This window comes from Trichomonas vaginalis, chromosome V, assembly GCF_026262505.1.
Source record: "Trichomonas vaginalis G3 chromosome V, whole genome shotgun sequence".
NCBI lineage: Eukaryota > Parabasalia > Trichomonadida > Trichomonadidae > Trichomonas > Trichomonas vaginalis.
In genome coordinates, this window is record NC_067207.1 from 29,516,325 (window position 1) to 29,537,407 (window position 21,083).

General features: G+C 34.3%; 9 protein-coding genes and 3 pseudogenes across 12 annotated transcripts, besides 5 other annotated features; 5 read left to right on the forward strand and 7 right to left on the reverse strand.

Moving 5' to 3' along the window:
• Positions 1-10,742: part of a mobile genetic element that runs on past the window's edge.
• On the forward strand, positions 50-910 carry TVAGG3_0425460 (uncharacterized protein; the record flags this gene model as incomplete). The annotated part of the gene is made up of 1 exon (XM_051233564.1): positions 50-910. One exon carries the CDS (start codon positions 50-52, stop codon positions 908-910), a length of 861 nt encoding a protein of 286 aa, XP_051103294.1.
• TVAGG3_0425470 (organellar and viral DNA polymerase type B) lies at positions 1,871-2,191 on the forward strand (the record flags this gene model as incomplete). Its single annotated transcript, XM_001321625.2, has 1 exon — positions 1,871-2,191. The coding sequence occupies one exon, from the start codon at positions 1,871-1,873 to the stop codon at positions 2,189-2,191; it is 321 nt and encodes a 106-aa protein (XP_001321660.2).
• Positions 2,811-3,268, forward strand: TVAGG3_0425480 (organellar and viral DNA polymerase type B; the record flags this gene model as incomplete). The annotated part of the gene is made up of 1 exon (XM_051233565.1): positions 2,811-3,268. A coding segment is annotated over one exon (458 nt), but the record flags the coding sequence as incomplete, so codon positions are not given.
• Positions 3,510-4,149, forward strand: TVAGG3_0425490 (KilA, N-terminal/APSES-type HTH, DNA-binding family; the record flags this gene model as incomplete). The annotated part of the gene is made up of 1 exon (XM_051233566.1): positions 3,510-4,149. A coding segment is annotated over one exon (640 nt), but the record flags the coding sequence as incomplete, so codon positions are not given.
• Positions 4,978-5,306, reverse strand: TVAGG3_0425500 (annotated as a pseudogene). Its single transcript has one exon. A coding segment is annotated over exon 1 (329 nt).
• TVAGG3_0425510 lies at positions 6,816-7,232 on the reverse strand (annotated as a pseudogene). Its single transcript has one exon. A coding segment is annotated over exon 1 (417 nt).
• TVAGG3_0425520 (uncharacterized protein) lies at positions 7,296-8,036 on the reverse strand (the record flags this gene model as incomplete). Its single annotated transcript, XM_051233567.1, has 1 exon — positions 7,296-8,036. A coding segment is annotated over one exon (741 nt), but the record flags the coding sequence as incomplete, so codon positions are not given.
• On the reverse strand, positions 8,065-8,358 carry TVAGG3_0425530 (uncharacterized protein; the record flags this gene model as incomplete). The annotated part of the gene is made up of 1 exon (XM_051233568.1): positions 8,065-8,358. The coding sequence occupies one exon, from the start codon at positions 8,356-8,358 to the stop codon at positions 8,065-8,067; it is 294 nt and encodes a 97-aa protein (XP_051103298.1).
• TVAGG3_0425540 lies at positions 9,117-9,652 on the reverse strand (annotated as a pseudogene). Its single transcript has one exon. A coding segment is annotated over exon 1 (536 nt).
• A 181-nt stretch (positions 10,743-10,923) lies between the features above and the next one.
• Positions 10,924-11,782, reverse strand: TVAGG3_0425550 (uncharacterized protein; the record flags this gene model as incomplete). Its single annotated transcript, XM_051233569.1, has 1 exon — positions 10,924-11,782. A coding segment is annotated over one exon (859 nt), but the record flags the coding sequence as incomplete, so codon positions are not given.
• Positions 11,783-12,221: 439 nt separating this feature from the next.
• TVAGG3_0425560 (protein of unknown function, DUF4106 family) lies at positions 12,222-13,001 on the reverse strand (the record flags this gene model as incomplete). The annotated part of the gene is made up of 1 exon (XM_051233570.1): positions 12,222-13,001. The coding sequence occupies one exon, from the start codon at positions 12,999-13,001 to the stop codon at positions 12,222-12,224; it is 780 nt and encodes a 259-aa protein (XP_051103300.1).
• Positions 13,002-15,878: 2,877 nt separating this feature from the next.
• Positions 15,879-15,921: a mobile genetic element.
• Positions 15,922-16,292: 371 nt separating this feature from the next.
• Positions 16,293-18,578: a mobile genetic element.
• Positions 17,300-18,115, forward strand: TVAGG3_0425590 (MULE transposase domain-containing protein; the record flags this gene model as incomplete). The annotated part of the gene is made up of 1 exon (XM_001302466.2): positions 17,300-18,115. A coding segment is annotated over one exon (816 nt), but the record flags the coding sequence as incomplete, so codon positions are not given.
• Positions 18,579-18,632: 54 nt separating the features above from the next.
• Positions 18,633-19,282: a mobile genetic element.
• A 652-nt stretch (positions 19,283-19,934) lies between these two features.
• Positions 19,935-21,083: part of a mobile genetic element that runs on past the window's edge.

Below are 21,083 nucleotides of genomic sequence, written 5' to 3' on the forward strand. Positions count from 1 at the left end.
CATACCATTTTAAAACGTTTTTAAAACAGTATATTTTTACATATATAAAATGCTTCAGGTTGAAAAACAAAGAACAAAAGTAGCAGATACAAAACCTTTAGACTATATCTTTACAAATGCTGGTAGAAATATTTCAGATGAAGAAATTTCATCCGGAGCTTACAGGTTTGACTATCCAATTCGTTGGCTTCAAAGTCCTTCAGATGCAAAGGCAATAGGATTTAGAAGAGTTTTGTTTTCAAATAGAACTAACGCGTTTATGTTCGCGGTATATTTTCATGGTCAGTATAAAGGCTCTGATGGTCTAATAGAAAGATTTGACGAAATGAAAATCTTTACTATTCGTTCAGACGAAAGTCTTGAAAAAACTCTAAATGACTTTCAAACTCAAATAAACAAATACTACTGGGAATTTCAAGAAAAATACGACTCTTTACTAAATGGAACATACTATCTAAAACTAGAATACGACAAGATGAACTCCACCGTTTCATTTCAAAGGATTGAAAATAACCCTCCAAGAGATACAGAGTTTTTATATTGGGGAGTAGACAGACGTTCTTGGGCACAATTTCTTCGGTTACTAAACCAGAACGAACCATTGCCACCTGACGGTCCTTTTAAATTTATACTCCCACCAACAGATTTGACAGTTTATAGAAACGTGTTTGACCCTCAAAATGTCATGTGCCATGCAAGTTTCAGTTCAAGCAACAACAGTTTTCTATGTATCGGTAAGGACTTTTATGACTTTGCTTCTAAATTCTATGAACCACCTAGTAACAGTTTCTCTGACTTTCAATTTTGGTTCACAACAAACGGTGTGCAGCATATTATTCCATTGTACTATGACTTTTATCTCGAATTGTCTTTCATATACAACTACGGAAAAGTGCTGAAAAAGTACTGAAAAATATATTTTAGGTGAAGAGGTGAGATCTCACCTGTTTTCTCACCTCTTTTCTCACCCGTTGAATTTTGGTTGAAAAAAGAGGTGGAGCCACAAACGAATGTCCGACGGTTAAGCCACAAACGAATGTCCGACGGTTAAGCCACAAACGAATGTCCGACGGTTAAGCCACAAACGAATGTCCGACGGTTAAGCCACAAACGAATGTCCGACGTACCACCAAAAAATATATTTTAGGTGAAGAGGTGAGATCTCACCTCTTTTCTCACCTCTTTTCTCACCTCTTGAATTTTCATGAATTTCCTTAAGATAAAAAATATATTTTAGTTTTTTTAAAAAAATATTTTTTATTTTTATTGTAAGAACATGTTAGCAACAACAGCACCAAACTCGTTAGTCATGAACCCAACTTCAATGTTAGTAGAAATGAAAAGCTTCATTCCTTCTTCATATACTTTCGAAACAGAAATCCAGAAGATAAAGCAGGAACTTCTCCAAGGAGATTTAGACTGCACTGCGAAAGATGAAACAAATGAAGAATATCTTTATGAAATGCAGGATATTATTGACCATCTACCTAAACTTCCTGAAATACAACAACAAAAGCTTACTATTCCTGAATTCGATGAAATAGAAGTCAAAGCAACTGACTCAGTAGAAACCAAGAAGTTCATACGTAAGGTAAACTATGAGTTTCTTGGATTTCATTGCAACCACAAAGTCATGGACAAAGATTGCGATATGTTATATAAGAACATCTCTGACATATACAAATCTGAAGAATTTAAGACCTACGACAACTTTGTTTCGTTAGTTGCAAAATGTGTATGGCAGATAAGAGATAAAGATAGAAGAGGTAAGGTATGGAACCAACAGATAAAACCAGCAACCTTTGAGTTAAAGAAAACCATTGACGCCTTAGTTGTTTTAGCAGGTAAGGTTTCAGAATATAACGCAAAAATGAACCCACAATGTTCAAAATGTAAAGCAGCAATGAGGAAATATAACTACTCCGTCAAAGAGATAGAAAGAATGCGAAACGACTATGCAGATTTAAAGAAAGAAGCAGAGAAACCAGCAGAAGATAAAATGGACATGTTGACATTTCTGAACAAAAACTATCCAACTGCTGACGATTTCCTTCTTTCAGATGTCAAGAAGAAATATAAAGAAACCTTCGGCATTGTTAAAACATTCGATATCCTCAGCGAAGAAATAGAAGCTACAAAACTGTTTAGAATTTCAAATATACATCGTACAATTCATGTAAGACGCTTGTGAAAAAGAGGTGAGAAAACAGGTGAGAAAAGAGGTGAGATCTCACCTCTTCACCTAAAATATATTTTTATTGAATTCTGAGTAAAATGACATATGGAACACGTACTTTTTCAGTAAGGACATATGGGGTGAGAAAAGAGGTGAGAAAACGGGTGAGATCTCACCTCTTCACCTAAAATATATTTTTGTCTGATTTACACTCATTGACGATGAAATTCATGACAAAACATTTACGATGAAGTATATTTCCTGTGTTGTTGTCAAAATGTCATGTTGTCACACTTTTTCAGAGAAGTTCATTTGACCGAGGGACCGAGGGACCGAGGGACCTGGTTCCACCTAAAATATATTTTTGCTGAAAAAAATGACCAAATTTCATGAATTTCCTCATATGTTTGCTACCCTAGGAAAATCGAGGATAGAGATTCCGTACGAAAATCGTAAAAAAAACTCATGAAAATCGTGAAAAAATGCTACCCCGACTTTTACAGGGGTTGCCTAAAACTCATGAAAATCGTAAAAAAACTCTATGAAATCATATCTTTTATACAAGATAGAAAAAATAAAATTAACGCTAGTTTTTTTAAAATATTTTTTTTTATTTTGTATGTAAGAACAGGAAATGACAAACACTGAGTTTGAAACAGTTAAAAAGATAGACAATGACACCAAAGTGGTTAGAATAGGTGATTTAAACGTAAGATACTCAAAGAAATACAACAAATATTCTTTGTCAGACATTCTAACACCATCTGGTAAGAAAACAAACCACTGGGTTGGAATTGCTTCAACTCAGAAAATTTTGACAAGAAATCCTGAGCTTATGATATCGGTAAGATTCTATGGAACAAGAGCATATCTTATAGACAAAAGTCTTATACCAGTAGTTTTGTTCTGGATTGACCCAGTTGTTGGATATAATTTCATAACATATGGTTCATTCGATACTGAACGTTGCAGTGAAGGCTTAGTTTACATCGTTCAGAAACCGAAGGACTTCAATACAAAGAGATATAAGATAGGAAGAACATTTAATATAACTCAAAGATATGACTCTACAGTCAATAGAGTTAAGGTTGTGTTTGTAAATGATATGAGAGCTGCTGAAACAGAACTACTTGAAAAGTTTGAGAAAATGTATGGTGCTCCCACGAAAGGTAAAGAAACGTTTGAAGTAGATGAGATCGACAAAGCTATAAAAGTATTTGACGAAGTTGCTGAAAAATACATGTAAAGCGTTTATTTTTGGTCTTTTATACAAGATAGAAAATAACGCTAATTTTATTTTTTTTATTTTTTTATTTTGTATGTAAAGACAGTAATGTCAACATCAGAGAACACAACAACTGCTATCGTTCATGAAGATATAAATGAAGAATACGAGTACATACAGTATAACAAACAGTTACGTCTCATTCGTTCGGTCAAAGATGACATGTACCAAATGCAAAGTATTTTGAATGCTCTTCGTTCTACAAAGCAAGCATATCATTGGTTTGAAAACCAACAGACAAAAGAACTTTTAGAAGAATTTCCTCATATGTTTGCGTCCCTCGAAAAACCGAGGAACGAGATTCCGTACGAAAATCGTAAAAATTTGCCAAATGGTTTGAAAGGATATTATGTACATAGACTTCTTGTAAATGCTGTTGCAATGTGGGCTTCACCTCGCTATGCTTGTTATATTTTCATGATGTTAGATGAAATTCATAGACAAGAACGTGAAGAGATGGAAAAGAAACTTCAAGCAAAAGATGAAGTCATTGAAGCAAAAGACAAAAACATACAGAAAAGAATACCACGTTCGGTACCAAAAGGAAAGGAAAAGAACTATAAGTATATGATTTACACTGAAGAGATGGAAAATGAAGAAGACAGAGATATGGTTATGTTGCATTTAGTCAGAAGAAACAACAAAAGCTTTTACGACCTTGCTAAGATTTACAAATCTGACAGAAATTGGTTCTATCGCGAAAACTTACCGATTTCAATGACACCGAATGAAGATGTTAAACAGATAGTTCAAGATACGTTACCTCAAACACACTATGATATGAAAGGTTGTACAATACTTACATTCAAAGAAGATTTGCCGCTACTGAAGGAAAAGATAACAGAGTATTTTGACAACTTCAAAGAGGAAGAGTAAATGAACCATTTATTTTTCAAGCTTGACACCAAAGATGTTTCAGGTAGCTCTAGATGGTAAATTGTCTTGTCCGAGTCCTTCTGACATTCCGAGTCCTTCCTTCCAACAGGAAAGGTCCTTCCTTCCGACAGGAAAAGTTTTTCTTTCCGACAGGAAAAGTCCTTCCTTCCGACAGGAAAAGTCCTTCCTTCCGACAGGAAAAGTTTTTCTTTCCTTCAGGAAAAATTTTTCTTTCCTTCAGGAAAAATTTTTCTTTCCTTCAGGAAAAATTTTTCCAGTTGTCCGTCCGTAAACCATTCAAATTTTCGAAAATTGAGAACTTTTTGGCCGACCTTCAGGAAAAATTTTTCTTTCCGACAGGAAAAATTTTTCTTTCCGACAGGAAAAATTTTTCTTTCCGACAGGAAAAGTTTTTCTTTCCGACAGGAAAAGTTTTTCTTTCCGACAGGAAAAGTCCTTCCTTCCGACAGGAAAAGTCCTTCCTTCCGACAGGAAAAGTCCTTCCTTCCGACAGGAAAAGTCCTTCCTTCCGACAGGACACAAACGAATGTCCGACGTACCACCAACCGAGTCCATTCCAAAGCCAGAAGAACCGACAGCCCCAGCACCACAACAGACTAAGACTCAAACACTTACATTTTTACGCTTGACTTTTTACAATTTGAACTTTGTTTGCGTAGATATGAATTCTGAAAGAAGTATGAGGGTCTTGTATGACTTTGTACTTCTCCCATAGTTCATGTCTGTCAAACTTACCTGCCATGGACTCTTTCATAAGTTCCATGAAATCGTCTTCGGACAATCCGGGGAAAAGTATGATATCAGTAAGTATTCTCTTTACATCCTTACTTAAACTCTTTGCTGTCTGTACACAAATGACAACTGAGATGTTAAAGTGTCTGAGCTTCTTAAGAATTCGACACATGTCTTGTTCTCTGTTCTTTAACAAAGGATGAGAAGCAAAGTCATCTAAGATAAGAAGACATCTGTGAGGGTAAGTCTTCCAATCGTAAGATTGCAATTTCTTCGAAATGTATTCTATCTCTTTCTGTTTGTTTCTGAAGTGTTTCTTCTCTAATATTCTCTGCATTTCCTCATTTGGGTCTTTAAACTTAGAATTGACATACTCATTTATAGCATTGTACTTCAAAACTCTTCTTTGGTACTTCTTTATCCAATCTAACAACTCAGAGTCTTTTATACATACTAACTTAGACTTTTTATAATATCTTTGAACGAATTGACGGTTTGGTCAAATTGACCCGAAGTACTACAAATGACTACTAACTCATAGAATGGGTTCTTCTCATCTAGTTCTTGTTGTTGTGCAGCCATTTTAAGATAAGTGAAAGTCTTACCCGACCCAGGCGGTGCAATTAGACCTGTTATACCATTCTGAGCAAATAGAACTTGTCATGTATGGGTTTTATCTGAGCATTTTCCAACTTCCTCTTGTTCTTGTTTAAAACATTCTCAAATTTCTTGTCAATGTCAGCAAACTTTTTTTCTAACATATTTTTAGAAAAATTAAAATTTTTATCTTTTAGGAAATGTCTAGCGATTTCGCTATCTATATTCGAGACAAGCTTTTCGACAGCAAAACATCTGTCGACCATAAAATCTTACATAGTGTAAACAAGAAAGGGAATTTGTTCTAAAGTTCTGTTTCTGGGAATATGACAAGAACCATAAAACCTTAAGCAGAGAAGTCTTAAAATTTGTCAATGACAGACTTGTTGACAGAGATGACGCCTCTTGGAGAGATGAAGTCCAACAAAACTTCTTAGAATGCAAAGAAGACACATGCGCTGTTCTTGAAAATGAAATAGAAAACAGAATAGAAGAGCTATTAAATGACAAAGCACTTTTACAAAAATATGGTTCTGAGAAGTTTGACATAACTCCACCAGAGAAGAAGAAGAGAGAAAGAAAGAAAAGAAAGTAGAAGAAGAGAAGAAAGAACCAGAGCCAGAGAAGGGAGATATGACATGTAAAAATAAAATTTTATTTTTAGAACATTTCTGGGTCAATGTCAATGTTCTCTTCCTCTTTAGGAGCAAACACTGGCTTAGACTCTAAAATCTTTTTACCCAATTTACCTTGAACTTCAACTATCTTAGACTCATAATATTCATAGTCGTCTGCTTTCTTTGGTTCATAAGGTATAACAAGTTTGTATGCTTTGCCTTCTTTAAGGTTTGAGAACCTTCTGTCAAAACTTTCTTTGACTGTTAACAAACCTTCTATGTCTAAGTCTTCAAATTTCGCACCATTTTTAGTCACAATAGCAAACTTAACTGGTTCGATGTTCCAAACTTTGTCAAATGTAGACTTTTCAAAATGGTAGAAGTAAACATTCAAATATGTGAATGGGTCTAGTTCTTCTTTAAGTCCTGACATATTTGTTGACTGAGATGAATTTCGTCATCTTTTCTATCGGATAAAAAAAAATATTTTTTTAAAATTTACTCAGAAAAATTTTTCTTTGTATATACACCATTCTGTACGTCTAAAAGATTTTTGACATTTGCCAAGAATGTTCGTTTAGAAGCTGCATATAACCATATCTTGACAATACTGTTTATACGAATCGTACAATGACCTTTCATCTAAACACTCAAAGTTAGTCTCATCTATAAACAGTTCATATACACTCTTGTTTGCTTCTAACAATGTTTGTCTCTCTTCGGTATGTGGAATTTGTCTTGGATTGAACTTAGAAATATCTAATGTCATGAAATATGAGAACAAGTGGTTGTAAAAGTCAGATGTCAAAGTTTCTGCTAAGTCGTCAAAATATTCTGTATCTTGCATATGAGCTTCTGACGTTCTGACAACTACATATCTTCTGTCAGAACTTTCTAACTTCATCGGAACAGCATTGTTTGAAACCATGATGAAATTTGCAACATTTTCACAAACTCTTTGGTCTCTATACTTTCTTTCAACAACTCCAACTTTGTCTGTTATAAGACTCTTCAAAGCATCTGAGTTCAAAACCTTTGTTGTATCTATACTTTGAAGTTCGTTACATACTATAAGTTTCATATTCTCTATTGAAGAGTTAAATTTACCGCAGATGTTTTCTAAGTTTGTCATATTAGGGTTCGAATAGCCCTCTAACAGTTTGCACAAAATATCTGTAAAGAAAGTGTTCTTACCTGTTCCTTGTTTTCCAATTATGATGAGAGCAGTTTCATTTTTAGCACTTGGATGTTGTAAGATGTTTGCAAACCAACATAAGATATACTCATAGACTCTTTCGTTTCCATTGCATATAATTTCTTTGACATGGTCTAACCAAGCTTCTATAACATTTTCTTTCCATTCTACTTGTTCGTATTTATATCCAGTGAAGATAGAATAGAAGTTTGGAGAAGGTGTATAGAACTTTATACCACGAACTGAAAAATCTTCTAACTTTGACAATAAGATATCCCAAGCATCTAACATCTTCATACCAACTTGTACGACTTTTATTTTCTTAAGTTTCTGTTTACATTCTTGTTCTGAAACTATTGTCGCTCTTGGTTTGTTAAAGACAACATCCCATTCTTTCATGACATAACATTCTGGGGCAGAGTCGACGTAAATGACTAAACGTTTCAAATTCTCGACTGCTTTGTTATAGTCTCTAAATGGACACATATTTCTGAACGCTTGGAAGTCATAAAAATCTGAAACGTCTATTCTGTACATTTTTATAAAAATAAAAAAAAATATTTTTTTATTCTTGAGCTATTTGTTGCATTTGTTGTTCTTGAGCTATTTGTTGTTCTTGAGCTATTTGTTGTTGAAGTTGTTCTTGTAGTACAATACTTTCACCAGTTGCATCTTCCAATTCGAAACTTTCTGCCGTCATTGACAAATACATAGGACATAAAAGTTTTACAGGAACAAAGTTTGCGTCAACTAAGGTTAAGTTTATGTTTGCTAAAGTGTTTGAGTTCACTAAAGCTGAAAACTCTGCATTCGAATGAACAATAGGCAAACCAGCAGAGAAAGTGTTGTTTATACGCATGAGTATCTTTTGGTCATAGTAGTTTCTGTCGACATTCGAATAGCACTTTGAACCTAAGTTTGAAACAATATATAAATTGGTGTGCTTAAAGTCAATGGAATAGACATTCCTTGTATGACACCTTTTCCTGTTATAGGAAATGTTGGTAGTAAAAACCAGATATAAGTTTTGTATTATAGCTCATATCGTTTATACTAAACTCAGTCGGACATCCAAACATAATGAAACCTGCTCTAGTTGCAGCACATGTTACATCCGTCCTTAAAGTATTAAATAAGTCAACAAAACCTGTTGGTGGTATATCTGAGTAAGTATCTTCAAAGGAGTATTTTTTACCATTCACAACAATAAAATCTTCTGGTGTCAAAAGAGCAAAACAGGCTTTAGTCGTCATCGTGTTTAAGGTCAGTTTACAATATCGTCCTTGAGGACTTTGTAAGTTTGTTGTTATAGAATTATATGACTCAGGGTTTTTAGTCGTAATAGTATAAACCACTATGTCTTCTGCCATTTTTATATATTTAAAAGTTTTTCTGAAAGTGGAGAAGAACTTCATCTAAACTTTCACATGGCGTTTCTTGAAGTTCTCTGTCTAAGAAGTTCAAATATTTTGTAAAGACATAGAACTTTCCTTTGTCTACACGAACAAACAAAACAGGGTCTTTCATATCGTTCAAAAGTGTGTAAAGTCCTTTACATGAAATAAAGTCTATATTGTTTTTCTTCAAACATCTTTCAAGAAGTTTTGACATTTTTACTTAGCAAGTAAATTTTAATGAAATGTTGTGGTCGTCAAATATTTTTATGACGTCTGGGAAACTATATTTTAAGTTCAACGTTTCACCTCCTTTCATAACGTATATCTTGTCAATGACATTATATGAAACACCACAGCAAGCAATGTCGGGTTCTATTTCTTTGATGTTTATATCGTCTGCCTCTGTCAAAAGTTTCAATAGTTCTTTCAAAATTTCATGAGGTGCGATGACATATGAGTTCACTTTTACAGGGTTGTGCTCAACCAAGTTTAACATTATACCCAAAGCTTGACAAATCTTCTCCTGAGTTTTAAGTTTGTCTTTAAGTTGTTGGTAGTCGTTTCGAATATCTGCAACAGAACTTAAGTCTCTGCTAACTTCAGGATATGTTGGTTGTTCTTTTACAGGAACTATTGTTATACCATCTTCGTCTTCGTATGGTTTCCCCACTTCAACATCTCTGTCTTTGACATTGACAACAACACTTTGACTGTTTGTTTGAGTTGGTGAATTTAACTTCACATCTGCCACGCCATTAAACCTTTTGAAACACTTACGCTTCTATTTTTCGGAAATGACATTTTACTTAGAATAAAAAGATGGACGTATTTGAGTATCTCTTCGAATTGAAGCAGAACAAAGTTTACACACACAAACAATACAAGTTCATTGACAGAGTAGTTCTTTACACAAACAATGGAAAATGTTATAGAATAGCAGTCTTTGCTGAACCAAAATATTTTCATAAAGCAAAGAAAGTTGGTATAACCGAGATGGTGAAAGTTCTTGAAGCAGACAAAAATATAACAACAAAACTGACCGATATTTCTAAAGGAAAGTTTTTAATACAATATTATATCAAAACTGGCGTACTGTCAATATTTGACGGAGAGAAGTCAGTTCAAGAACAACTTACTGACCTGCTGCCAAAATCTGCTCGATGGAAGCTGTCGTTATACCAATCTGAGGAGCCCCAGCAGGTTTCATCGAACGAATCTTCAAAAGAGCATCTTCCGTGAAAAGTGCTATTGGTTTTGTAAACTTCTTTGCTTTCAATTCATCTGGACCGTATCTGTCACCAGTATATTGTATTTGAACTGTACCAACAGTTGAAATACCACCCATAAAGTCTTCTGAGTCAGCAAATGGAATGCCAAGCCAAAAGTTTGAACGGTCTCCATTTGTATATTGAGTGTTTTGAGCTCCTGTATGAGTCCATACTTTCACATATGGCATAATAGAACTTTGCATTTCAGGGTTAATGGTTGTTGTGAAGTTGTTGTTAAAGTTCATAGCATCTAATGTCAAGTTGTATGACCTCATATCCTCAACTGTAGAATATTCTTCTCTTGGATAGTATTTGCCATCTATGTTTATATGATATTTAATACCGGGGTTGTAGAAACAAGAATAGTCATTTATAGTTCGTCTGAACAGTACAAACATAGTATCTGCATGTTTCATTGCAGTTGTTAAAGCAATATCTGTTCTTGCACCTGGGTCAGCACTTTGGTTTCCAACTTCACCTGCAAAGTCTTTGACAGATATTTGGTGTATAGGGAACATAAGTGGAACTGCAATATATTTGGCAGCTAAAGCATTTGAAATATCTGGGTCCAACATATAGACTGCAAGTCTGCTTTCTATTCTCTTGCATTCAAATTTTTCGCATGTGAACTTAACTGGGTCCCAAGCAGTTCCAGCAGCATTGAAGTAGTAGTTTACTTCAGTGTTGAGGTTTGAGAAACCAAAGTCTAAGTCAACTTTGTCTTTGCAAAATTCGGCGAATGACGTTGATTTGCTCCCTTTACGTCTGTAAGAGTGAATGGGTCTTGTGTTGGTGCAATGACTAAGTTATTTTTGCTTGGAGTAAGTTCGATAGAAATTTTTCCTGCCCAGTTTGGCAAGTATCTTAAAAACCTGAAGATGAGGAAAGATGACAAAGGAACTCTAAGTTTCAATTTTACTTTGGTTACTGCTGCTGCAGTTTGTCCAGAAAGGTTAACATAAACTCCTGGAACGTTAGGGTCAAGTCTTCTTATTTTCTCAATAGTTGCATACTGGTCTGTTTGTTCTCTAGCTTGTGGTTGTACTGAGTTTCTCAAAGCGAACCATTCATAGTTTGCCCATGTTACTGTTTGAACTAAGTCAGAGTTAGAATATATCTTATATCCCATGAAAACTTCTGGAGCATATTGGTATCCGACATAGAAAATTCCATTGCAACCTTTCTTGTCAGACAACTTGGCAGAAGGTTTTATTTCAATGTCTTGTTCCACGTATAAGAAAGAGTTGTCAATAGAAATTATATGAAACCTGTCGCAAGCAATATCTACTGTTGTTGAAGAACCTTCTCCAAACTCACCTACGTTTCCATAAGAAACAGCAGTTGTATATTCGTAAGTTCCAGGAACTATTTCTGACCTTCTAATGGCATTGTCGCATTCGTTATACCATTCGGAAACATTTCCATTCATGGCATCCAAAACTGTTGGCGTTATATTCTGAGCGGCGTACATTTCATATGGGTAAAAATATAGAATAGTTGTCAAGTTCTTCATCGTCAATGAGTGTAAATGACCCAAAATATATTTTAGGTGAAGAGGTGAGATCTCACCTGTTTTCTCACCTCTTTTCTCACCCTCTTGAATTTTCATGAATTTCATCGTAAAGACTTTGTCATGAACTTTCTTGTCAATGTTTTGTAAAGACTTTGTTGAGACTTCTTTGTAAAGACTTTGTCATCTAATTTCTCATGAACTTTCTTGTCAATGTTTTGTTGAGACTTTGTCATCTAATTTCTCATGAACTTTCTTCGTCAATGTTTTGTTGAGACTTCTTCATCTAATTTCACATGAACTTTCTTGTCTATGTTTTGTCAAGTTCTTCATCGTAAAGACTTTGTTGAGACTTCTTCATCTATGTTTTTGTCAAGAAAGTTAGTAGTATATATGGGGTGAAAAAACAGGTGAGAAAACAGGTGAGATCTCACCTCTTCACCTAAAATATATTTTTGGGTCATTTACACTCATTGACGATGAAATCATGTCAAGTTCTTCATCGTCAATGTTTTGTTGAGACTTCTTCATCTAATTTCACTTTGTTCTACTCTTTTCTTCTTCTTTGGTGTCGCTTTGGTAACTTGCCCTCTGCTTCAAGTTGTTGCATCTTTGCCTCATGTTCATCTAGTATGTTGCAAATTTTCCATGCCCTTTTTGCCTTTTGGCTCTGGTCGCCCATCTCAGGTAACCTATATCCTAGAAAGATTTTGTCATAGTTTGTATTTGAGTCTTTGCGTATTGTTTGCATGACTCTGTCCTGAGTTTCCGGTTCAAGCTCTTCAAACAGTGCCTGTCCATATGGAATATGCTCGTTTCCAAATATATGTTTTTGTAGCCATTCTGGTTTTCTTTCCATGTTACCAACTATATCTTTTGTGAATGGGAAAGCTTTTACCCAATCTTTCAGTCTTGCGTCGTTTATTTCTGTAGTTGGTTTTATTTTGTCAAGGAACATGTTTTTCAATACTAACATTTCATTTGGTACTGTCCATTTGAGTTTTCTTAAATATTCATCCCTTCTCGGTTCATTGTCTGCAAAGTAAGTTTTTATGACATTTTGTAAACTTTCATTTGCAAGGTCATGTACAATAGGTTCTCTTCCTTCTCTCTCCCTAACTCTCTTTCTAAACTCTTCACCAAATATACCATCTCTATGGTTCTGTGTAGTTCTTTGAGATAAATGTTCTAGAACGTCAGGTGTTATATTTCCATCAGCCATGTTCATTTCATACTGGTCCAAAATATCTGCATGTTTCATATCTTTCAATGGCATTAAAGCCGCGCTTAAAATACCAGCTATATCTCGTTCACCATTGACTTCCATTGCGTCTACAACTTCTTGGAATTGAGGTTGTAAGTTTATGAACCACCTATCCGGGTTAGCTTTATGACCCCATCTCATTGTAGTTCCATCGTCTGCAGAAACAAAAGTAGGTTTGTTTCCATCTTGGTTAGGTTCTGAATGAACTTTAAACAATGTTTCATTTCTATATGTTTTCTTGAAATTTAACCTTTTATCTTCACCGAGTTCATCCGAAGATTGAACGTTAAATGCTCGTAAGTAAAAAGGGTTGTTGTATTTGTGTACATTTTTTTCAGTTCTTCCATTCTATGCTGAATATTTTCATCTGGTGTTGGAGTCTTTTGTATGTCGGCAAACATTTTTCGATATTCTTCTACTATGTCAGCCGAATTTTTTTTAGACTCTTGGAAATATTCCATATTCTCCGCATACTCTTGTTGAGGGTCAAGATTTTTCGGCTGTTCCAAATCTTCATCTAGTTCTGTGAAGTTAGTTTCCAAAGGAGTGACTTGTTCGTTTCCTTCAGGCTCTTCTAGCTGTTGTTGCTGAACTATTTCTTCCATGTCTGGTTGTATCTGAACTTCTTCCTGTGGAGTTTCTTGTACCTCATCTGCTGGCATTTCATATATTCCGAGACCGTTTTTAACAATTTCCCTATCTACGTCATCCGCATTCATAAGCTTTTGTTCTTTCGTTCCGTCTCTATTTTTTACGCGTTTCATGACGAAAGTTGAATTGTCATTTAGCTCTGACATCAAATATCTCGGAGTAAATTCATCCATGTCATTTGGATGATATGCTATTAAATCATATCCCTTAGCGAGCTTGTATTTTCCAGGTTTGAGATTATATCCGTTTTGGTGCTGAGCCATAAAGCTAAATAGGTTCGGGTCAGTATTTCCATCCTTGAACTTTCTAATAGCTTCTTTATATCTGTCACTAAAGTCAACAGTATCTGGGAAACCACACTCTTCTTTAAGCATTTTTAAGAATTCTTGGTTTCCTTGTTCTCTACTTCTTTTATGTCCTTGTTCTGTTTGTGGTTGTTGTTGTGCAGGGTTTTGAACTGTTGGTTGTGGAGGTGGCTGTTGTGCTGGATTTTGAACTGTTGGTTGTTGTGTTGGGTTTGGTGCATGCCTGTGTCTGTGTCCATGTGACGATGTAAATGTTCTAGGTAGTCCTGGTGCAGGTGCTTCTCTTGGAGGGTTTGGTGGTATATAAGTTCCACCAGCTGGCACATATGTTCCATCTGCAGCGTAATGTCCTACCTGACTTTTCGTTCTTAAGAAAGCATTTACTAGGTCTGTTTTGGTCTGTTGTAACTCTTTTTCTTGACTTTTCACAACAGTTGCTCTAACGGCGTCATAGGCACTTTGAACTGCCTGTCTCGTTGCTGCATCTGTTATTTTCGTCATATTTTGTGCTACTTCTTTTAACTCTTTGTCGAAACCTTCAGACTTCAGTTTCTTTCCAGATGAGAAGTCGTTCACTTGTTTCACCTTACTATGAAGAGCTTCGAAAGCGTTCTTAAAGTCAGCATTTGTTAAAGCTTCATTTGAACTATCTTCATCCGCTTGTATTTTTGTCCTTATTGACCCTATGAGTTGGGCTGCTTTAGCGTTGGCTTGGGCATCTAACCAGTCATTGTTAGCTTTTATATATTCTGCGCTTTTCATTGCCTTTTGCATAGCCGCGTCGTTATTTTTACTTTCTTGTGCTAAGTTTTCATACTGTACGGTTTGGTTTTGCAACTGTAAAAGTTTTTCTGCCTTTACAGTTGCTTCAACTTCTTTTTTATACTCATCGCTATCCATATATGTCTTCAGGGCTTTTTGTTTTATTTCTTCATCTTTCAGTACTTTATATCGAGTAGTATGGTTTTTCAAATTTATGACATCTTGTTCCATTTTTGCTACTTCTGTTGCTTTTTCTGACACTTTTTTCGCATATTCCTCTGTACTTAGTTCTTTCAGTTGTTCTTCTTTCTTCTTTTTCTCTACGTTTAACTCATTGAGTTTCTTTGTGTGTCTGTCATATTCTAGTTTCTTTTCGTTTTCACTTATTTGCTTCTGTATGTCTATGTTTGACTTTTTGACATCTGTTATTTGATTTTTGAGTGAACTCAAATTCATTTGACTTTGAGGGTTATAGGCTGTTCCGTCTGCAGCTCCACCATAGCCTGCCATTTTCGCTAAAAGTGCCGCTCTTAAACCTCCACTCTGTGCACCAACAACTCGGTTTAAAAGCATAGGATTGCTTGACATTTGTTGCAACATAGTGGGGTCATTCAGCATTTGTTGTTGCAACTGTTGTTGTGGTGTTAGTCTTACTATTGGATGTTTCAATGCTCTCTTCCTCTTACGTATATTCTTACGTAGCTTACGTGGCATTTAAGTGAAGTTAAAAAGCGGTTTTATACTAAACATCTTCGGGGCTAGAGGGCACGAAGTGCCTGGAAGCCCCAATGCCCTTTTTTTTTTTTTTTTTTTTTATCCTGAGTAGCTTTTGTAAAAATTCATCAAAAAAGATTTTAACGTGCTTTAATTTTTATTTTTTAAAATAATGCATATTATTATATAACTAGCATATTTACAAATTTTAGTGCTTTCAAAAATTTAATCCTCCTCCTCTCAAATAAACGTACATCAGGGGGGCCTGTTTTTTGCAAAAAATAAAATTTCATTTTTTATGCTTAAAAAGTCAGAATTTTTATTTGCTTCTGGGATATATGATGGCTATATCAGATACCCATTCTTTTTGATACTCAACATTAAACATAAAACTTAGCCGTTAAGGCTCTTCTGAAAATATTTTTTTTCCGAAAAATTTTCGAAAAAAATCAAAAAATTTAAAAATCCCCGAATCTGCAGGGATTTTAAAAATTCTTTTTAGTAAAACTTAAGGGTGCACACGAGAGGATCATGTAAACTTCAGAATTTAGAACCTTATTTTTAGGCATTATCTTGGCTATCTATTTAGGCTCGAAAAGCAAAAAATATCAAAAAATACAACTTGACTCCATTATGACCCTTTCATGGAGGTAGTTTTTATCCGCTAGTATTTTCCCTTTGAATCTCTTTACAATTCGAAATCAAATTCAAATCTCAGTAGAAGAAAGGAAGAATCGACTTACTACGGTTGTAATACGAATAAATACATATATTTAATTATTTTTATTTACATAATAATTGTTTGAAGCTCATATTCCATCAAATTTTTAAATAAAAACATTAAAATGTTGAAAATGTTCATATATTTTAATAGGGTTTTGGCACTTTATTGAGGAATTACTACATACATAGTCGAACTGAAGAGAAAGGGACAGACTAGCCCATTGTCACTTTTTAATTTAGCAAATGAACGCTTATGGAGTGGAGTTTTTGGGTAAATCTGATTTGCTTATAAATGAAATAAAATCAAAAGAAACCATATTGGCATTATATTATGCAAAAATAAATGATCTTACTTAGTACTTTTAAAGTTAATTTCAGAAAAAATTTGACACAATGGTATCCGGCACATACAAGTGGTGTACAACCAAAATATAAGTTGGTTTAAACATATATTGCTATATCTCATGATCTTACTTAGTACTTTTAAAGTTAATTTCAGAAAAAATTTGACACAATGGTATCCGGCACATACAAGTGGTGTACAACCAAAATATAAGTTGGTTTAAACATATATTGCTATATCTCATGATCTTACTTAGTACTTTTAAAGTTAATTTCAGAAAAAATTTGACACAATGGTATCCGGCACATACAAGTGGTGTACAACCAAAATTTCATATCCTAGTTTTACATTTATGTTTAGTTTTATTTCACCTAATTTTCAAAGATCATAATTGAATTAGATGGCCAAGCTATTCAAAACACGACCAAGCTTATCAAAATAAGACCAATATATTCAAAATTCTTTATTCTTTCAAATCATTTCATTTTAATGCAGATCCAAGATCACGAACTCACATATATCGAGTTGCTTAAGTATGGAGTGCAACAAGAAATCCAAGCAGGTTGTAGTTATTCATATAAAACTAGGAAAGAAAGAAATCAAATCCAATTTAATTGTAAGTGGCCGAATTGTCCATGTCGCTTCCTTGTTGATACACTTCCCGATGACAAGTACCACATACGAAAATGTATTAACACCCACAATCATTCTGCCCCTTTTCCAAACAAATCACAACAAATTACATCATATTTTTATAGATCTTATTTAACAAGATATTTTGAATCAAATCAAGACCGTGTTTACGCACAATTAAGGTGTTTCAAAATCTTAATATCCCATTTGATAGTGGGATCATTCCGGAAATGTTTCAACAATCTACAGATGCTTTAAAAAAGTTTTCTAAACGCCTTCATGCAATCAATACCCGTTTCTCAGCGGATGATGTTACATCTCTTGCAATTTTTGTCGACATGGTTAAGAGTCATTCTCCAGATGATCTCATCGAGTTTATTCACGAGCCAGATCGTATGATTTTCTATTACGCCCCATTCGAAGCAAATGCTTTTTCACATCAAATACAAACTTATCACATTGATTCCACTTATAAGCTCTTGCGCTCTCGCATACCATTTTATGCTGTCACTGGCAAATTCGCGGAATCAATTTTTTTTCCGTTTTTGTATTTTTTCGTTTGGCCCGACACAAGTGAAAATATACAAGTTTGTCTCACAGCATATTTTGGCTCCATCAATCGCGAACCATCTTATTTTTCAATGGACTGCGCACCTCAAATCACAAATGCTGTTGAAACAGCCATCCCCTTATGCCAGATCATTTGGTGTGGCGTTCATGTGTTGCGCGCTGTCATGAGAAAGGCTGAAAAGTTTCAAGATCGTTCCAACTTCGAAACTTTCTATAACTTAATGAAGTTATTGGTCTTTGGTTCTGAAGAGGAAGAAATTGATCCTGATGAAGTTTACAACAATTTAGAAGAAATTTTAAATGAGGAACCTGCTGCCCGTGAATACTTTGACCGACAGTGGCGCCATCATCTTGACAGGCGGATGCTTCGCTATAGAAATGAAGGAGATGGAACAAACAACATCTCGGAATCACATTTCAAGGTTTTGAAGCACCAGTACTTCCCAGAAAGGCGAAATCTTCGACTCGATGAATTTGTCATCGAGCTATATTCCAGTGTTGTTCCTTCATTCCTGATTAAGTTGCAAATTAAAGGTCTGGATTCAGAGAGAAGTGTTAAAGTTATCAAAAAAGTCACAAGAGATTTCGAAGAAATGACACAATTTAGAAAAGTCGAATGCATCAGTATGCTTGAAGCTGTTCAGAAAGGTCTGAAAAATGATACACTTGATCCCAACATTGTTTACTCAACATTAAAAATATTATTGCAAAGAAAACATTTGATTTAATAAACATTTAATTTATTATAATTAATTTTTTATTACAGTATAGTAAAAAATGCTATAAATAAATTATTATATTTTATTAAAATGTGACTTTTAATAGTAAGTGAATAGAATAAATCAGGAATTGGGAAAGAAATAAGGTTAATTAAAAATAATGAAAATTACAAGTTTAAGGTTAATGAAAAGTGACAATGGGCGAGTTTGTCCCCCACTCTCGAACTGAACTTGATATTTTGAAAGTGACAATGGGCGAGTTTGAAGGTTATTGGAGTGCGGGACAAATTTGCCAAATGTCACTTTTCAATAACCATAAATTACACTTTTCTATTTTTTAAAAAATAACCTTAAATTATATTTGAAGAAATTATGTCTATGATATATGTTTTATGCTAGAATCTTGGAGTTTTCATGCACTACACAAGAGCTCCAAGGTTCCAAGAGTGAATGCTCAATAGCAATTATAGAGATGTACCTTTTCAAAATGACTTTTACTGATTAAATTTAATCAATAGAAGACATTTTGAAAAGGTACCTCTACAATTAGATATACAAGAGATTCAAAGCTTCATTTCAGATAGATTTGAAACTTTGAAACTCTTGGTAGATTTTGAGTGAATGCTGACAATCATCTTTGAGAAGGTTTTCTTTAAGAAAACCTTCTCAAAGAGGTTTCTCAGGAGCCCTGAGGCTCACTTTCGTAATGATTGGGAGCCTTGGGGCTCCTGAGACGAAGAATGGCTTCGCCGAATCTTTGATCAGCAGAGGCCAAATGAAAAGGCCTCTGCTGATGGATTCTCAGGAGCCCTGAGGCTCACTTTCGTAATGATTGGGAGCCTTGGGGCTCCTGCAGCAGAGTATCGCTCCGCTCCATTATTTTTTTTTAAAAAAAGTGCCGTGTGGCAAATTTGTCCTGTTCCCCTTAACATTGTTCCTAAATCTAAGCCGTTAAGGCTGTTCTGAAAATATTTTTTTTTCGAAAAAATTCGAAAAAAATTCTTAAAATTCAAAAATCCCTTAATTCCTGAGGATTTTGGAAAAAAGTTTTTACATGAACATGTGTATATTATATGAAGTATATTGATAAGGTAAAAATCAAATTTTATTGCATATTCATCGAGAAAATAAACTAACGAATCCCTCAAAATTGAGAGGGTAATCCTCCTCCTCTCAAATAAACGTACATACGGGTGCACCCTTAAGGATATTGTATCAGATATATTGGTATGGGCAAATTCAATTTTAATCCAATATTCATCGAGATATTAAGTTAACGAAGCTTTCAAAATTGAGAGGGTAATCCTCCTCCTCTCAAATAAACGTACATGCGGGTGCACCCTTAATCTAAAAAATTCCTAAAAAAAGGAACCGGTGTGCGAAAACCTCGGTAAATTACCGCGGTTCCCGTTGGGACTGCCATATTAATATTCATAATGAAGATTTCTGCTGAATAAACTTCAAAACTATTTGTTTTGATCATAATTGATTTTAAAAATATGAACTTCGGATATATAATATGGTCATTACAAAATCATCATATCCGATTATTCTCTTATACACTTATGCCAACCTCGAGTAGGGGTAATTTTAGCTAAAAGTGACACGCCTGTAAAAAGTGACACACCCGTGAAGGGTGTGATTACCGATCGGTAATTTCGACAGTTTAGAATTTAAAATTTTTTATGGAACTGTTGCGAGTTTCATAAAGAATTTAAGGAATATAAGCAAAGATTTGAATCAAAATCTTAGACCTAAGCCGCTCGATTCGCTCGCGGCTTCCGCGAATTACAGATCAGCAAAGATTTGAATCAAAATCTTCGAACTAAGCCGATCGCTTCGCTCGTGGCTTTCTTTATTATTTTAAATTTGCATATTTCCATCAAAAGTTCATAAGGTAAAAAATTTCGTTTATATTATTGCAAAATAAAATCTTCATTATCAAAATAATATTAAATGATAATATAATATAATTTATAAACAACTATTATTTAATAAAGTTTAATTGCCAAGGTTCATCTAATTTTTTGATTTTTAATGTTTTATGAATTTTATTTATCATGTATATATCTAATGAAGATTATATATGTAGAAGATAAGTACCTTAATATGTACGTAAAAATTAATGAAATTTATTTTGAATGTAGAACCGAGCAATTTTAAAATTTTGTGCTTTTTTTGAATTTTCTCGATACCAGATAAGTTGTGTTGGCTAAATAATATATGGATACAATATGTCTTATAGATGAATATATGCACAAAGTTTAAGAGGCCATTTTCTTTCAGAAACCGAGATTTGTGAAATTTTTCAAATTTTGTGCCTTTTTTGAATTTTCTCGATACCAGATAAGTTGTGTTGGCTAAATAATATACGGATACAATGTGTCTTATAGATGAATATATGCACAAAGTTTAAGAGGCCATTTTCTTTCAGAAACCGAGATTTGTGAAATTTTTCAAATTTTGTGCTTTTTTTGATATTGAAATTTCATTTCATTTTTTTGATGCATATCGATGCACCATGCGAACTTAAAGAAAGGCTATCTTATATAGATGCTATGAAAGCTGTCATTGATAACGAATGCCATGCAGGTTGTCCATATCAATTAAAAAAAAAATCCAAATTTAGGGGGAACAAAATTAAAATTCAGGTGCAGTGCAGATAAATGTGAAGCATGTATCTCATTTCTAAAGGATGATGAAGAATATATCCTAACAGAATATA